Source organism: Leishmania major, chromosome 33 (assembly GCF_000002725.2).
Source record: "Leishmania major strain Friedlin complete genome, chromosome 33".
Lineage (NCBI taxonomy): Eukaryota > Euglenozoa > Kinetoplastea > Trypanosomatida > Trypanosomatidae > Leishmania > Leishmania major.
The window spans coordinates 1,146,068-1,163,276 of NC_007285.2; the positions used below are offsets into that span (position 1 = coordinate 1,146,068).

Sequence of the window (17,209 nt, forward strand, 5' to 3'; positions counted from 1 at the left end):
TTGCATTCCCCGTTTGGCGAGGCCAGCCTGCTCGATACCATGTCCCGCCGCCCTTCGCTTCTCCCTACCTTCTCTGGGAAGACACCCCGCCGTCTACCACTCTGCCACGTGTCGTCGTCGTCCCAGTCGACACGGCTGCTTTTTGTTTGGTTTCGCGTTTGCCCTACCTGAGAAATAGACACATGCGCGTGCATTCCCATCTTCCCGGCCCTCTCGGTGTCTCGGGCTTGTTAGTGTACGCCGTCGCATAGTCACTTCTACTCTGCGCCCTCCCCAGCGCCGTGTTTTTTCCTCGCTTTCGCCGTCTTGCCAGACGGCGAAAAGCATGTCTGAGGCGTACGGTGAGGTAGAGAAGCGGCTTGAATAGCAATCGCACCACCACCACGTGGCGCACGTCGCTTTGTGAGACATGCGCAGCATGATGCCATCGAGAGAGTAGCGGGCCCGCGGCGGAGAGATGGCGCTGCTCACATGACACAAGCACAAGCTGCAGACAAACACCTGCATCAGGAAGCTGCCGGTGGCCGTCGCGTCGGGTGCGGACAAACTGAGGGACATTACCCAGGAGAACCTTTGCGGGATGCTACGGCACCCACCTGTCCGTGTCAGCACTGCCGGTTGTGTTTGTGCCCTGCAAGGCCAAGCTCTCGACGGAGAAGAAGGTCTCATGGGCAAGTGTACACACGCAGAACAACTTTGTGCTCCATGAGCCGGGCCTGAATCAGTGCTTCAAGGGTGCGGGTGAGGCGGCTCGCTACGGAAGCACCATCTTTGAGCGTGACCAGGTACCGTCCCATCTTCCACCTGTGCGAGAGCGGCATGTCGATGGAGCACATGGATGCCATACGCAAGGAAAGCAAGGTATGCTTGCCACCGCTTCTCAAGGGCTTCCTTGCAGCCGCACAGGAACTGCTCGCGGATACGGTGCCGCTGTGTAGGCCGGCGCTGGTTGTGCAGCAGGAGCTGTTCGGTGAGCTCATGCTGCGAATGCGGGGAGGGGTCTAGGCAGACCCCTCCCCGCACCCTTACGCCGGCAGGGCGTGAGAAGAAACGCGCACCAGCACAAACTGAGGCACCGCCGCGTGCGCGAAGACAATGCGTATGATGATGCGCGAGTCAGGGCACTCACTCTAAAGACGTAACCTTTGGCCCTACTGGCGCAAGCGTGGGCAGCTCATCGCCATGGTCTGCTCCCCGGGTCATTCACGAAGGGCAGTCACGCGTGCCCTGGATGGTTCACGGTCGATCCGGCACCTTAGTCGCGTACGTGGCGCCAGTGCTGCCGTCTCTAAGAGCGCGATGGCATAGACTTTGTTCTTGCCGGGAATGTGCGCCACGTGTACCAGCACGTGCAGGCTGGGGTGCTTCCTCACATACACGCTAGAGCCCATGTACACGGCGTAGCGGATAGCGAGGGACCATCGCGAGCTCAGCGAAGGCGAGGTAGACGAGGCGATTTGCGCTGTCCAGCTGCTGTCTGTCCTGAGCCAGCAGAACGAGAAATTTTGGTACAATGGGAGCCGCGACAGAACGGAGGAGCTTATTCTGCGAGGCTCACCAGTGAGACGCTGAATTCGCCTTACTTGGAAGGGTTCATGCGACCGCCGCTGCCCATCCAGCGAGGATTGAGTGCAAGAGTTGATGGTTGGTCTCTTCTCGTGCTGTGCGATGTTGTGCTCCTCTCTCCTCGGCTATTTTTCGAGTGCACAGGGGCAGAAGGCCCTCTGGCGATGCACAGTGGGCAGCCCTCGTGGGCTGGGGTGCAGGGCGCGAGTGTGTGCTTCTCCAGAGAGCGGTGCCATGAACAATACGTCTTGCTCTTTGTTGGATATCGATGTATCGCCGTGCCGCCGCCTTTCTCCCCACATCTCCCCACTGTGGGTATGACAGGAATCGGAATTACGACGAGGCGCGGCGGCGACTCAAAGCAGCCGTTGCGCTTCTTCTTCTTCCTTTTTTGGGGTCTGATGTCGGTGGTGTCGTCCTTTTTCTGGTGCACTTCTTTCTCTGTGACCAGGTGTATCTGTTTGTACGCGCAACACGCAGAACTGGCAGAGAAGAGGTAGGCAGCCGACAAGCATGTCTGGTAAGTCCCACGCAAGCACACACATCTCACCAGTCACGTCGTTTCTCCCCCTCTCTTCTGTGCCAGTGCGCTCTCCTCTGCCTCGTCGCCGTCTTATCTTTGCCGGCACACAACGGCGCACGTGAGAGCGGCGCTCCCACATCGCATCTGGGCTGCTTGACGGCAGAGGGGTGAGCAGGAGGTTGTGGGGCGGAGGAAAAAAAGTGCTTCAGGTGATGAAGATGTGGAGACGGTCGACACGGATGATGGTGAACACATCGCGAGAGAACTGTCCCGGTTATCTGGTGTTTGACCCTCTTTTTTTGGTCTGAAGCTCGCTCAGCGGTCGGCGCCCTCCGCACTTCGCGGACGCCACCGTATCCGCTTCTTCACCGCGTGTGTCGCCTTCTTTTCTTTTGGCAGGGGTGGACTGCAGGGCACGATGACCGTGTTGGCTGAGGACACTCGCGAGACGCAAAGACCTGAGGGGGAACGGGGGGGGGCAAGACAAAAAACGAAAGGCCGACAAACCAAAGGAGAACACGGCACATTCGCGAAGGATGGGCGCCGCATGGTCGGCGAAGAATGTGTCTGTGCAGATGCATGCGTGGAGTAGCTGTCCTCGTCGCAAAGGATGAGGATATGGATTGAAGCTCGTCACACTTCATCCTCCTCCTCCCCTCACTCTCTCGCTTCTGTTCTGCTGGAGACTCCAATGATGGTTGCGTGCCCCGCGCGCATGCTGGTGTGGCGTGCGTATACTCGACTGAGAGGAACGCGATTGCTGATCCGACGCATTCGACGGCGACGTTTCCTTGGCTAGGCGCCAAGTGTTGCTGCAGAGCTATGCATCTGCTTAGCTTTCGTGTGCTGAACTCGTCTCCCTCTTTTGTTTTGCACATCATCCCCACGTGCACCTCCTACGTTCTTATCGGCCACCCCCAACCTTTTCCACTCCCACAAGCCACACGCCCACGCATACCTCACACCCTTTTCTCTTCCATTCGATCGCATCCCCTACGCAGTCTTAGCTCCTTGGCTGCTCTCTGTATAGAACGGGGGGCAACAGAGAAGCGTTTATTGCGTGCTTTCTCTGCTCGTATTTGTTCCACGTGTCATTCTTCTTCATCGGCTTATTCCTCCGCCTCTTCTCAGTCTGCGTTGTGTGGTGCAGGTGAGTCAACTGCTCGCGCTAGCGTGGCAGAGCTTCCTTCTCTTACCCCCTCCCCCGGCCTCGGACACGCTGCGAGTTGTCTTCGTTGCTTGCACGGCGTGGGAGTCTCAAGCTAGCATTGGTGTCTCTGCGTCCCTCGTATTCTCGCGAGAGCAGGAAGGCCTAGCATCGGTGAGGGTGTTCAGGGGAGGGGCTTACCGTTGCTGTTTCCGTGCTGTGGTTACGACTCTTGAGTGGAGGAGTGCGAGCCACACTTGCTGCTCTTCCATCACGCGCACTGCGGCTCTTGTGTTGTCTTCACCCAGTGACGCCTTTGCTGAGCTGGCACCGTTTTTGCTTTCCTTCCGCCGACGGCTTCGCACCCCCTCCTTCCTTTTTCAGAGGTCGCTGTCAACTCCGTCGCGCATCGGCGACGGGTGGCCTGTGTGTGTGTGTGTGTATGTGCTAGGACTGTTCGGCTGTTCCTTCTTCCTTTTTTTCTCTTTGCCGGCGATTGGCTCCTCTAGGTGCTCCTCTTATCCCCGTTCGGACACCACAGACACACACACACACACACGCACAGACACACCGGACACCTTCCTTCGTAAACCCCGCCTGAGCGCCGTTTCACCCTCTCTCACAGAGTGACCTGGTGTCACACGTGTTCCTTCACACGTTCCCGCACTGAAGTCAGGTGCGCATCTTCTTCCCGGGCGATTCGCTAAGTGTGTCTCTCAGCTCTGGACTGATCACATGCGGAGACGAACAGCGCAGGAGAGACTGTAGTTCAAGCGATGAGCGAGAGCTCGAGGGGTGCTTCTCAGGAGGCAGATTTGAGCCGGGCCCAGTCACCCACACACTCAAGAGATCAGAGCGCCGAGCCAAACACCGGCTACGAGGAAGGACGCATCACGGTAAGTGTCCGCGTGCGGCCACTGAACGCACGCGAGACGAAGCTGAACTCCGGGAGCTGCATCGCTCCACTTGCCGCGTACAACACTCTCTACATCCTCCCGCCAGGAGAATTGGAGCAGAATGTGAACGCGCTGCTCGCCGTCGACCCACATCTGCGCGGCACCCGTCACCACCGCTTCACCTTTGACCACGTCTACCCAGTGGATTCCACACAGGAGCAGGTGTACGAGCAGATCGGAAGACCGGTGCTACAATCCAGCTTCCGCGGCTACCACACGTGCATTTTCGCCTATGGCCAGACGGGCAGTGGAAAAAGCTACTGCATGATGGGCGCTGATGGCGGCTGCTCCATCGACGACGCACCGGGCATTATACCGCGCCTCTGCCGTGAAGTGTTTCTCGAGATGGACAAGGTAAAGCAAGCCGCCGCGGCAAACGAGGAGAACGTGGACTTCAGCGTCTACGTCAGCTACCTCGAAATCTACCGGGAACGTGTGCGCTCCCTCTTGAGCGAGGTACACGATGCCAGGATTGTGGCAGGTGGCAACGAGGAGTCTGGGCCCGCCTCGCCGCGGGCCATATCGGGGTCTCTGCGTCGCCATGGCCTGCTTCACGCGGCTGACTCGGCGGATGCCGCTCTGCGCGTGCGCGAGCACCCAACCCTTGGCGTCTATGTGGAAGGGCTGGCCGAAATTTCCGTGACAAATGAGGAGCAGGTGCTACGGCTCATGGTGCGAGGGAATCAGCGCCGGCACATGGCATCGACCCGCATGAACGAAACGTCAAGCCGCTCGCACGCCATCTTTACGCTGCAGCTGCTGCAGAAGCGTACACACGCCGTCCAGCCCGGAGAGGGCGGCTCTGGCGGCGCGATCACAGGGGCACCAGCCACCGCCGTGGCGACAATGACAACACAGCTGGGGGCCAAGATCAACTTGGTGGATCTTGCCGGCAGCGAGCGTGCCAAGGCAACCGGAGCGGATGGCGACACCCTCAAGGAAGGCGCCCAGATCAACAAGTCTCTCACAACACTCGGCATTGTCATCAATGCCTTGGCCGCCCAGTCAATCGCCACCGTCAGCAGTTCCACCGGGCAGTCGCCAATGAAGTCCGCTGCTACATCGAAGCGGCACATCCCCTACCGAGACTCGACACTCACCTTTCTCTTGAAGGAGTCCCTGGGAGGCAATAGCAAAACGTTCATGATTGCCACTGTTAGCCCCAGCGCCGACAGCTATGAAGAGTCGCTCAGCACACTCCGGTACGCAGATAGGGCCAAGTCCGTCATGATGAAGGCGTTTGTGAATGAAACGGCCGGTGACAAGCGAATACGAGAGCTGGAGGAGGAGGTGATGCGGCTTCGCCAGCAAATTCGCTCGCTGCTCAGTGCCGAAGCGCGGCGCTCCTCCACTCCGATGGCGACGCCGGCAGCAAGGCCGGTAATGCTCGCGGACAGCGACTCGTCTCTTCAGCCCTCACTCGTAGGAGGCGGTGACGGCAACCCTGTCGAGGGCAAGTGGATTGACCAGGACAAGAGCGACAGCCGTGAGACGAGCATGGCGCACTCATCGGCAGCCGGTATGGAGGTGGCAATCGTGCCCGATGGTGAGGCGGACGTGCAGGCGCCGCACGCCGGCTTCAACGAGCTTGCGGGCAGGGACGCGGGGGTACCAGAGCCAGTGTCACCTGTGGCGGACACTCCTGTGGCGTCCCGCGCCGAATTTGTGGCAACGCTGCAGTCGGAGCTGCGTCGTGCAGAGGAAATGATTCGGCAGATGTCTGCGTCCGAGGCAGAGCGCAACGCACACGTTGCCCAGCTCGTGAAGCGGCATGAGGAGGAGCAGGCGGCGATGCGGGCTGCGGCGGCAGCGATGGCGGCGGCGGTGGCAACGAAGGACGCCGATAATTGTGCCCCCCGTGCAGTGACAGCGACGATGCGGCTGTGTCGCGATGAGCCGTATCTGCTAAACATGGACGGGGCGGGTGACTGGGTCGTTGCGCATCTTGGGCCCGGCAAGGCGCTTGTAGGGGTGTTTCCGCCCAACGTGGGCGCTGTGAATAACACTGCAGCGGCGGCATCCGCCGCGAAGGGGAATGAGGGTGGTGAAGTCGGCAGCTCATCAACATCGTTCGACTCCTCTCTCGTGCTGCCATCGTATTATACCGGCTCCGACGCCGGTGCGAATGGCGCGGCACCCGATGAAGGCGCCGACGTGCGACATGTTCGGCTGTCAAGAGAGTTTAGCGAGGGCGTTGGTGGGCCGCACTGCATTCTCGAGCACTTCAAAGCGGCGGGCACTGCGGCGACGGCTAGCTTCACAACGACACTGAGGGCGTGCGCGGGGTACGAGACGCGCGTAATCCGGCCCATGTGCCCGAGCCCGTTCGTCGTCAAGGACGGGGACACGCTCCTTCTGCAGAGCGGAGACGTGCTGGACATGGGTGCCGACCACATCCATCTCAAGTACATGGACCCTGCAGAGCCCCCGGTGACTGCGCGTGGGCGGCGAACAGTTCACATGGAAACGACCGCATACGTCGGCGGTGACGGCCAGGGTTCCGATGGGGCTGAGAGCGATCGCGTCATGAGCTCGGCGGCGGCTTCCCCTGCCTCTGCAGGCTACAAGGAGGAGGAGGCGTTGATGTCGCTGAAGCGTTTTATCGGTTTTTCTGAGGCGCACCCGGACGAGGAGGGCGCGGGTGAAGAGGCGTGCGAGACACGCGGTACGTCTGGGGACGGCGACGGTTGTAAGGGTGATGGCGTGGAGAGGGCGTCGTCTTTTGATAGGGAATCTTCACATTCGGTCTTCGACGACGAGTACTCGACTTCCCCCGCCGCTGAGTACAATGAGGAGGACATTGGCGGGCGACGAAACAGTTGTGAGGCCGGTATCAGCACCACCATGGCGACGCCGCAGCCGCCATCTAGGCCCCTCATTCCCACCCTAGCCTTGGCCAAGGCGCTCCCAGCGAACCGGTTGTCAACGCCCCCGCCACAGCAGATGCCCCAACGGCATCACTCGGCGTCCGGAGTGCCCTTCAACACGATGAGCGGCAACGCTAAGGATTCGGCATCCTCTGCGATACTGTCGGACTGGGAAGATCACTCAACTGTGAACCTCTCGGTGAACGAGGGTATTGAGGCACCTAGCCTCCCGATCCCCCTTCAGCGCCGGTCGACGCCGGCAGCTGCCACGGTTGTGAAGACGCGAGTGCCGAGCAAGCGCGTCCCACAGACGGCGCACCTGAACCCCAACTCTGCGTTGTCCCTGTCAGAGTTGCAGTCGATGTGCGCCAAGTCGCCGTCGAAGTCATACCGCAGTGAACCTCCACCACGCTTTGTGGGTCTCTACAACCTCGTCCTCGTGGGGCCATCCGGCAGCGGCAAGAGCAGTCTTGTGCGGAACTTGCAGACCGAGGACACGCCATGGCTGCAGTCGGCTTTCTCAACGCTCATGGCCACCGGGCGCGCCTACACGGGCGCCGATGCCGACGGCAGCACACCCGCCTCCGCGGAGGCGCATCCCACGATTGGCATTCAAACCACCACGCTGACGACCGCCGGCGCGACACCGATGCGTCTTCGCGTGTACGAGCTTGGCGGCACGCCGTGCTTTAGCCCACTACTAGACCAACTCCCATCCCGCCGGGTGACATACTTGTTGTGCTTCCCGCTAGACGGTGGACCGCCGCTCGTTGCCCTGCGCGGCATTGTCGAAGACATTTTGTGCCGCACGGACAGTCACATGGTGTCACTGGTGCTGGTTGCCACACACGCGCGCCACAGTAGCGCTGCCGATGGCAAGGGCGGCGGCGGCGGCGGCAGCCTCTTCTCTCGCCGCCTTCCAGCTGTGAGACAGGAGATGCTGCGAGCTCAGATGGAAGAAGTGGAGCTGCAGGTGGTCAGCCTCATTCAGATGCTGCAGCCGTATGCACAGCTGCGTCCTACAGTGGTGGGCCGGTTCGCAGTCGACAACGTGCACCGCCAAGTGTACTCGACCGGGTATCGGGCCGTGGAGGGGTTTCCCGAGTGGCTGCAGTGGCTCGGAGACCTGGCGCGTGACCGGTGCCGAGGTGATGTGGATTTTGCCAGCGGACTCGTGCCTGCACGGTGCATGGAGCTCAGCCGCCAGGTGGGTCTGCTGCGGGAGCGTGGCAAGTGGTGCCTGTCTCTGCGCGACTTCAAGGCGCTGGCAACGGCCGTCAGCACGCAGTACAACACAGCCGAAGCCGCGAGCGCTTCTTTTGTCAGAGACACGCTACGTCAGCACGTGCAGCTGCTTACAGACTGGGGCGTGCTGGCGCACCGCTTTCGAAGCACACCGCTACGTCAACATGTGGTTCTCGATGTAGTGTGGCTCTGCCGTGTGCTGACAACGCTGGCGTGCTGCGCGCTGGTGGGCCAAGTGGAGTCTGGCGGCCTCAGCACCGCGGGTGCTGCTAGGATGGTTGCCGCGGCCGGCAAGCGAGACACGGTGCTCCTGAATCGAAAAGACCTGGCACTGCGTATCTTGTTCACCCCCAAGGCGGCGCGAATCGTCGATGTGGTGAAAGTCGTGACTATGGACACGGCGCGCCTTCTTCGCTATGGTGTCTTGTCGATGCCTGTTCTCGTGACGATGCTGGAGCCCCACTTCAAGCCATGGGACAGTGAAGGAGCCGCCGCCGGCAGCAGCGGCGGCCTCGAGGCAGGCATGAGTGCCGTGAGAAGAACAGACAACCTCGCCGTCGATGGCTGCGACACGGCTGCGAGCAGCGTGCGCTATAGCGTTTCGCTGGCTGGTGTACTCGAATTCCTTGTACTGTGCGACGTTATCATTCTGGGGCACAAGCTGCTACTCAGTCCATCCGCCGAGGAGGCGGTTCGAACTTCTACGGCGCCGCAGCAGGATTTAGTGGGGTGCTCACGCAGTCTTCCCGTGTCTGCCGCATCAGAGCAGGAAGGAGGCCGTTCACACAATGACAACGACCGCATCCTGGATGACATCAACCCGGCGGAGGAGGGCTTTGTTGTGTACCCGCTGAGTTGTCGCACCCCCGCATCTGCTGGCGTCACGTGGCTTTTCACGTGCTTCCTCTCCGGTCCATTCTACATGTTCAAGCTCGACATGGTGCCACGCAACTTCTTCCCGAAGCTCATATGCCGCCTGGCAACGGTATCGGACAAGATCTACCTCGGCCCTGTGCAGTCGCAGAGCTGGGGCGCACCGACTCAGTGGCGGGAAACGGATGCGACGCGTGAGCGAGGTGTTGTTGGCGGGAGAACACCGGCGGCGCACGGCCCGTTCGACTCCTACTTTTCGGAATGCGCTGGCAGGTCGTTTGTGCTGCCTCGATTCCCGACGGACTTGACGCCGACCGCCGCCGAGGTCTCACCGCGAAGACGAGAGGGACTGTGGTTTGATGCGGCGTGGCTGGTGTACAAGGACTCGGCACACGACGATGACGGTGAAAGCGACAATTGCCGTGTGCTTGTGCGGCTGGTACACCACAGTGTGTTCCTGTCTTTCCACTGCCACCAGGCAGGCTCGTCATCGGGCATGAGCGGTGGCAGTGCTAGCCCTGGCGTTCAGGATTTTTACGAAGCCGTTCTCGAAGCGGTTCGGCACGTGGTAGAGGAATTCCCCGGAGGCAAGTGCAGCGAGTCCATGCAGTGCTGTGTTGACCCTGTGATACTGCTCGAGATGGAGGTGAAGCACCCCGCCGTTCAGTCCGACCAAGAGACGGCAGCCTTGAAGCGTCACGTGCGATTTGCCAGCATCAACGACAACCTCAACAGCCTTGAGCGCGTGCTTGCCAAGAGCGTCTCGGCGCTGTGGACCGCACGCACGGCCCGCCGCTCTCATACGTCACGTTCGGAAGATGGCGAGGACGAGAGCGCCTACGTGCCACTGCTGCACAATTTCAGTGCTACGTGTCCGCTTGACGTTGCCGAGTGCATTCAGCGCTGGAAGACGGAGCAGCACTTCCACATATCCACGGAGCTGGAGGCACGGCTGGTGGGTGCACTGCAGGAGCTTGGCGCATGCTACCATGGGTCGGCGCCGGTCGCTGTTAACAGCTGTTTCGCGCTGGATCGGTTGCTGGACGTGCTGGCTCACATTGACACGGAGTGAGGAGGGAGAGGTGTGTGTGTGTGTGTGTGTGTGTGGGCGGGTAGGCCACGGCCGCTAACGCGCACTGGCCTGGCGTGCTGATCTCTTTTCTGTGATTATTATTGTCTTTTCTGTATATATGTGTGTGCTTCCTCGTGTGGCTCCTTCTCACATTCCGTGCCCCAACCATGTGCGAATTCCTGCCGTTGCCTGCTTTTTCTTCCCCCGTTCTCGCTGAACATCAAGAGGCATCTGAGCATGTCTGTCGCCGTTGTTGTTGTTCTGTCTAGTGTGCGAGGCCTCCCTCACCATGCAAGGGGACGACGATGAGAACAGTAATAATAAAAGCGGCCTGCAAGCGGTACAGCGCGCAGACGGCGAGGAAACGCATTTATGTAACATGGCACGCTGTGTGGTGTGACGTAGAGGATTGCGTTGTGCGTCTTCATCACTGGCCATTCCTCCCCCCCCCCCGACCCCCTGAACTACGCGGTCGCATCTCTGCGTGAGGATGTCTGTCACAGAATGCACGTGGATGCTCGTGCTTATTGTGGATATGAGTGAAGTATACGTGATTGTCTCTGTCGTCCTCGAGCGATTTCCACCGCGTCTTTCTGCTTGTGACCGCTACCGGCGCCCCCCCCTCCCCTTCCCCATACAGCTACGAGAAACTCACCGATGCGACCAAGACTTGAGCGTATGAAGAGGTTTGCTTTGCGCGTGCATCTCTCGCTCGGTTGCCTGCGCGTCTTACCAGGACTGACCATGCGGAGCTACCTGGGTGACAGTGCGCATGGCTTGCTTTCGAGCTCAACGCATGCCCACCCTACCCAGCCGTCTTCTGTCTACCCTTCACCTTCGACAGCCAACGCCTCTGCTCTTATGCGCTCCAACTTCGCCCGACTCAACTGACGTGCATGCACGCACGTTGGTGCGCGCTGCCATGCGCGCCATGGTGCCACAGGATCTGTCAAGTTGCATGAAGAAATAGCTTCGTTGTTTCCCTCGTATCTCCCGTCTCGCAGCACATTGATCTGCATATCGAATCCTTTGTTTGTCCCCGTCGTGCCCGGTGTTTCGCTTCCGTTTCTGCGGGCTCAGCAAGTGCCATACCTGCCTCACACAGCTTTCTCTGCTTGGGCCCTTTCACAGACGGGTTCTTCTGCAGCCTCTGCCCCTCATAGCAGCTGTACGTAGAAGGTGACTTGAAAGATGGGCACCTACAAGCGCATCCGCTCCCAGTCGGCGTACGAAGAGGCGAACGTGTCGGCCTTCGTAGACAGCTGCGTGGAGTATGCAAGCAGCGTGACGTTCCACGCGGTGGAGAAGAGCCGCGCGTTGACTTCAAAGACGGGGCAGGTGCAGACGGTGCTTGTGCTGGGCACGGATGCGCAGCTGAAGGAGATGGCGGCGGCGGCGGCGGTGTGTCCGCACTACGATGCGGCGGCGTGCGCTGCTGCGGCGACGGCGCCGGAGTCGCGTGCGCACGTCGTGAAGGTGACAGCGACGATACGGCTGCTGATTGGGAAGGTGCCGTCCGTCGCGTCGCGCCACAACTGCGCGTCGCGTCCGGACCAGGTGAGCGAGATCGTGAAGCAGGCAATGGCGGAGTGCCCCGCCGCGGACGCCGAGGCTGGGCTGGACATCTACTACCTGGGCAGCGACCACGAGGTGAGCGTGGCCGTCGCGATTGCGCGGTCGTGCAGGCGATCGTTTACTGCGAAGCGCGGGCACGCGGAGCAGAGCTACCTGAGCGTTGGCCGCCCGGTGCGCGTGGTGATGCCGTCCGGCAAGACAGCGCAGCTCGCTGTGATTGCGCAGTGCGTGCAGCTGTGCCAGCGGCTGGTGGACGCGCCAACGAACCTGCTGGACACGGTGACGTTCACGGAGATTGCTGTGCGGTGGGCGGCGAAGCTGAAGGCCGCCGGCATCGATGTGTCCGCGAACGTGATCGCTGGAGAGGAGCTCCGCGAGCGTGGGTACGGTGGTCTTTACGGTACCGGGAAGGCCGCTGAGTACCCGCCGCACCTTGTGACATTGTCGTACAAGCCGAAGGCTGGTATGTTACCCAAGGATCGAATTGCACTTGTGGGCAAAGGCATCGTGTACGACACCGGCGGCCTTGCGATCAAGCCCCGCGACGGCATGTGTACGATGAAGCACGACATGGGCGGTGCAGCGGCCGTGTTCTGCGGCTTGTTGTGCCTGGCGATGATGCGTGCGCCTATTGAGGTGTCGAGCATCTTGTGTCTCGCTGACAACGCCGTGGGCCCCCGCTCGCAGCGCAATGACGACATCCTGCGCATGAAGTCCGGCGTCACCGTGGAGGTTAACAACACAGACGCCGAAGGCCGCCTTGTGCTCTCGGACGGTGTTTACCATGCCTGCAAGGAGCTGAGCTACACGCCGAGCATCATTGTGGACATGGCGACGCTGACAGGCGCGCAAGGCGTTGCCACTGGTCAGCACCACGCTGCCATCTACGCGAACTCAGAGGCCAGCGAGAACCGCTTTGTGGCCGCCGGCAAGGCGTGCGGCGACTTGTGTTTTCCAGTCGTGTACTGCCCTGAGTTTCACAACGCCGAGTTTGCCAGCGCTGTGGCCGATTGTAGGAATAGTGTAAAGAGCCGTGCCAATGCACAGGTGAGCTGCGCCGGGCAGTTTATCGGCAACAATCTGTCCAAGGACTACGAGGGCGAATGGGTGCATGTTGACCTGGCCGCGCCCGCGACCCGCGATGAGGCCACAGGGTTTGGTGTCGCCTTGATTGCGCAGACGTTTGCAGCGGAGCTGTTGTAGATAAGGTTTTGTCGTCACGTCATGCGAATAAAGGAGTGAGGGGCTGGTGCTCGCGGTCATGGTGGAGAGTGTCTGCGGGTCCACGGACCCCCCTCCTTCTCCCCTTTGTGTCTGTGGCCTATCGGCCGGAAAAACAACACACACACACACACACACATAGCCCTCTGTGCTGCAACCATCCTAGTTCCTTTCCATTTTTTTTTATTGCTTTGTTTCTTTCCGTGGTATGGGCATCGTCTGCGCTTCCTGATAGTATCTCTTACTTACTCCTCACTCAGGCCCCCCTCCCCTCCTCTCCCGAATCTCTGCTGCCGTCGCGGTGACAGTTGCGGCTCTGCCTTGCTCCCTACCACTCCGCTCGATGCGTGCGAGAGATGCTGCAGCGCTCCTCGTACACGTGACACCACCGCGGGGTCTGCGTTGTCCATTCGCGCACGCTGGGCCGTATCACTCTCCTCCTCTTCCCTCGCCCTTTTCTCTGCTTGCTTTTCTCTCCTTTGTGTCGGTCGGCGCATGTGGGGACGGGGGCACAGCGAAGAGGTTGCTGCGCCACAGCATCCTTCCCTTTTTGTGTTGGTGCGCCTGTGGGTGTCTGTGTCGTTCATCGGACGTGCACAGAGCGACGGCACCACCACCACCACCACTCACAAACACACGCGCATGGCTTGAAAAACGTTTAGGTACGCACAGCCGTGTCAGCAGAGAGCAAGTCGTTCCATGGCGGATAGAGAGCTCTCTATCTCATTGCGGATCCTGGTGTCGTCTTTTCTAAACTGTCCTTAAGACTACTAAACACACACTTGCACACACGCGAGCAGAGCACGCACCTCACGCCCAAATCGACGTAGCGCTCTTTCGGTTCCGATTCCCGTCTTGCGGTTTGCGTGCCTCCCTCGCATCGAGCGCGTCAGGGCAACGACCGCCTCCCCGCACTGGCGAGAGGACAAATTTTGCCGCTTCTCTCTCGCCATCATTCTCCTCGGCATCCTCTCCCCACCCCCGACGCAGTGTCCGTAGACGCCCTCCCCCTTCCCACTCAAGTTCTTCTTCCACGGGTTCACGCAGATAAGCCATGAGGCTCCCGGGCTGGATGCGGCGGTGTGAGATCTATGCGATCTGCATGGTGTGGCCCATCGCCACCGTTGTGGGGCTCGTAGGCACCTATCGTCTCTTCATGTGGAGCTACGGCGGTCGTGAGTGCTTCCGCTACGTTGCCATCCAGGAGCCGTTCAAGGGGGAGTGGTATCAGGCGAACCCCAAGTCAGCGCTTGGCATGGACACACCGCTCTCGCACGTGCCCAAGTACCTGGAGACGCCAGGGTACACCGTCGACGGGGCCACGGACGATCATCCACACCACCGCAACTTCTAAGCGAACACACAAGGAGATGTCAACGCCTCGCCGATCATACCGTGGGCTCTCTCGCAGCGCCCGGGCCCATTCTCGTGCTTCAGCAGCTGTGCTTTGGTCACCTGACCCTTCCCCTTGCCCGCACCCTGTCCGCATGCGCGTGCTGGCGTTAAGGGGGCGTCGAGCTGCGTTGCTCGTTGGGGCGTACTCACGATTTCCTTGTATGATCACACACGACTACTCGTGCGAGGGTGGCGGTGTTCTTTGAAGGGATCTACCGTGTTACGCTAATCGTGTTCTGTTGCGGTGCTCTGTGTTTGTGTGTCTGGGTGTCTACATGCTCCCTTGCGTGGTTGCAGTGCTCGAAAACAGCTAACGCGGAGTCCAGCCAAGACCCATTGGCTGTAACCTCCCTCTCGGTTCTCCTTCGCTGTTCACAGTTGCCCGCATCATCTCTTTACTTAACAGCAGGCCTTGCTGGCGCTCGAAGGCACCTTCGAGGAGCCTTCGGCGGGTGCCGCCGGCGTGCCGTTGAATGTGTTGCTAGGTGGCCGGCCTCGATCTCGTGTCTCTCTCTCTCTCTCTTGTGCATGTGTACCAGCTCGAACGTCATCAACGCCTCTACCTCCCCCCTCCTTCCGCCTCCGCCCTGATCGTTTGTGGCATAGGGACATATCTTGCACACCTCACAGCGCCTACGTGGCACCCTGCACACGGGACGAGTCCAACGTCTTCTCTCCTTCCTTTTCTTCACCGTTTTGATTGGACTCTCCGTGCACATGAGATGCTCCGCCAGCTTCCTTTTTTCCGACACTCCTCCGGCTTCTGCTGGCAGTGCTTCGGATCAGCGCCAGCACTCGTTGCGTCCTCCTCCTTTGGCCACAGGCCACCTAGACCGCGAAGGCCAGACAGGCCTGGATGTCAGAAGAATGTGCCCATCAGTGGATCGTCCAAGCAGCCGCCGCATCAGTTGGCGCAGCCGTGCCCCTCGCCCTGTCACGGTTCGCCAACTCTGCCGCGCTATTCTCGGTATGGATCATGCTGGCGTCTGCACGGCAGCGGTCGGGAAGCCCTGCAGTCGCCACGCCACGCAGGAACCGCAGACTCGTGTGCTCTCGTCAGCGTCAACGTCTAGTGCGTCTGCACTGTGTGAAGAAGACGACAAAGTGCGCGGTGACAGACACGGTTTGCGCGAGGTTGTCACCGCTGCCCGTCTGGGCGAGAGCACCATTCAGCTGGATGCGGCCGCGTGCCACCGCGTTGTCGTGTGTGGCCGCATTGTGCGCTGCATTGACGCCTTTTCCAACGGTAGCGTCGCCGCTGCAGCAGGGGCCGTCGCATCTTCCATGTCTCCAACTGTGGTTCCATACGACCTCTTGTGGCTCTCCGACGCCACCGGTGTCGTTTGCGTGTTGCGGCTCCGTCCTGTTCTTGTGCACGGGCGCACATCGCCTCCTTCCCCCTGTCGCTTGTTCGGTGGATGGTCAAGCGGGTCCGCGCGCGATGGGCGCAGCGATGCACTGGGCGCCGCTGGTGTTGGACTATCAGGCGTCTTCGCCGCTGTTGACACCGGCGGAACTGCGCCTTCTCCCATGTCTGCAGCGGCACGCGCGTCGCTGTCGGACTGCAACCCATGCTCGCCTGTGCCTGAGGAATGGCGGTGCCCTAGTGACTTGGGCATTGGCGAGGTGACACGCAAGGCCATCAGTTGGGGCACAGACGCGACAGCAGCTATGGTAGACCTTGGGCTCGAGTATGAGGATGACTACGCCCTCGGTGTCAACGACTACGTGGTGTGTGTAGGGTCTCTTGCCTTCGCCGACGTTGATGTACAGACGAGGCATGCTCTGCAGCCGTATGCCAGCGATCTACGCCAGGCTACCTGGGCTGCAGCCACGTCGTCGCGGTCACCCTTCTCTGCCTTCCCGGGCGACGCAGCATCCTTCATCGGCACTGGCGATGCCTCGGGTGACGCGGGCTGCCTTGCGTGCGGTGCAGATGGAAGAGATGCCGCTACCGAGGAGGAGGGAGCTGCGGCTAGCGTGCGACGCCGCTCAGTGCCAGTACCGCCGCCGCGGCAGGCGTTCGTGTTACTCCCAGGCAGCGAGGTGCCGCTGACGCTGGACGCGGCACGGGCGCAGCTGGGCTTGGTTGGATCGCTGCCAGCGAGCGCCCATTACCTCACCGCTGCTGAAGCCGTACAGTGGGGCTGCACACCTTTTGATCACGCCGCCTCGAGCTCAACACCGTTGCCATTCTCGGCATCCGAACTCCGCGACCAGGGCGGTGGAAGGAAGCTAGCGACATCTGCCGGCTGCGTCACCTCAACGGCACCCGCCTGTGCAGGGGCTGACATGAATGCAGTACCGCTCATGGGCATCAAGGGATATCCACGCCTCGTGCTTGACACGAACGAATGCTTGTTTTGGTGGCTGGCGGCGGCCGAGACACACGTGCGCTTGCGCGCACGCGCGTCCGCCCCCTCGGCCAGTGTCTGCGCCGACCGCTCCCCGACCTCTCCCTTCGTGCATGGATACCGCTCATGAAGAGACAGAGAGGCACAGCCTTTCGCTCTCCACTCTCCTTGTTTTTGTGTTCTTGTTTGCTGGGGCTCCTCACATCCCTTGGCGCGTCTCTGCTGCGATCTGCTACTGCTCATGCTCGCTTTCGATTCGGCTGCGCTCACCGTCGACAACCGCCCCCGTTCCCTACACACAAGGCACGAGAGATAGAGAGTGCCACAGGCGCCTATCCTGTTGTCAGCACACCGCGCGCAAGGCGGCTGTCTCGTCGTCCCTCGGCATGCTGGTGCACGGAGGCTGTGGCGAAAG

The 17,209-nt window shown here is 60.7% G+C and overlaps 4 protein-coding genes and 1 non-coding gene across 5 annotated transcripts; all 5 read left to right on the top strand.

Annotated features, from left to right (window-relative positions):
* The first annotated feature begins 251 nt into the window (after positions 1–251).
* Positions 252–2,034, top strand: LMJF_33_ncRNA3:ncRNA. The gene has a single exon (XR_002460997.1). It is a non-coding gene (small nucleolar RNA).
* Positions 2,035–4,012: 1,978 nt separating this feature from the next.
* Positions 4,013–10,249, top strand: LMJF_33_2560 (putative Unc104-like kinesin; the record flags this gene model as incomplete). The annotated part of the gene is made up of 1 exon (XM_001685965.1): positions 4,013–10,249. One exon carries the CDS (start codon positions 4,013–4,015, stop codon positions 10,247–10,249), a length of 6,237 nt encoding a protein of 2,078 aa, XP_001686017.1.
* Positions 10,250–11,440: 1,191 nt separating this feature from the next.
* Positions 11,441–13,027, top strand: LMJF_33_2570 (putative aminopeptidase; the record flags this gene model as incomplete). Its single annotated transcript, XM_001685966.1, has 1 exon — positions 11,441–13,027. The coding sequence occupies one exon, from the start codon at positions 11,441–11,443 to the stop codon at positions 13,025–13,027; it is 1,587 nt and encodes a 528-aa protein (XP_001686018.1).
* A 1,072-nt stretch (positions 13,028–14,099) lies between these two features.
* Positions 14,100–14,399, top strand: LMJF_33_2580 (conserved hypothetical protein; the record flags this gene model as incomplete). The annotated part of the gene is made up of 1 exon (XM_001685967.1): positions 14,100–14,399. One exon carries the CDS (start codon positions 14,100–14,102, stop codon positions 14,397–14,399), a length of 300 nt encoding a protein of 99 aa, XP_001686019.1.
* A 758-nt stretch (positions 14,400–15,157) lies between these two features.
* LMJF_33_2585 (conserved hypothetical protein) lies at positions 15,158–16,924 on the top strand (the record flags this gene model as incomplete). Its single annotated transcript, XM_001685968.1, has 1 exon — positions 15,158–16,924. One exon carries the CDS (start codon positions 15,158–15,160, stop codon positions 16,922–16,924), a length of 1,767 nt encoding a protein of 588 aa, XP_001686020.1.
* Between the last annotated feature and the right edge of the window lie 285 nt (positions 16,925–17,209).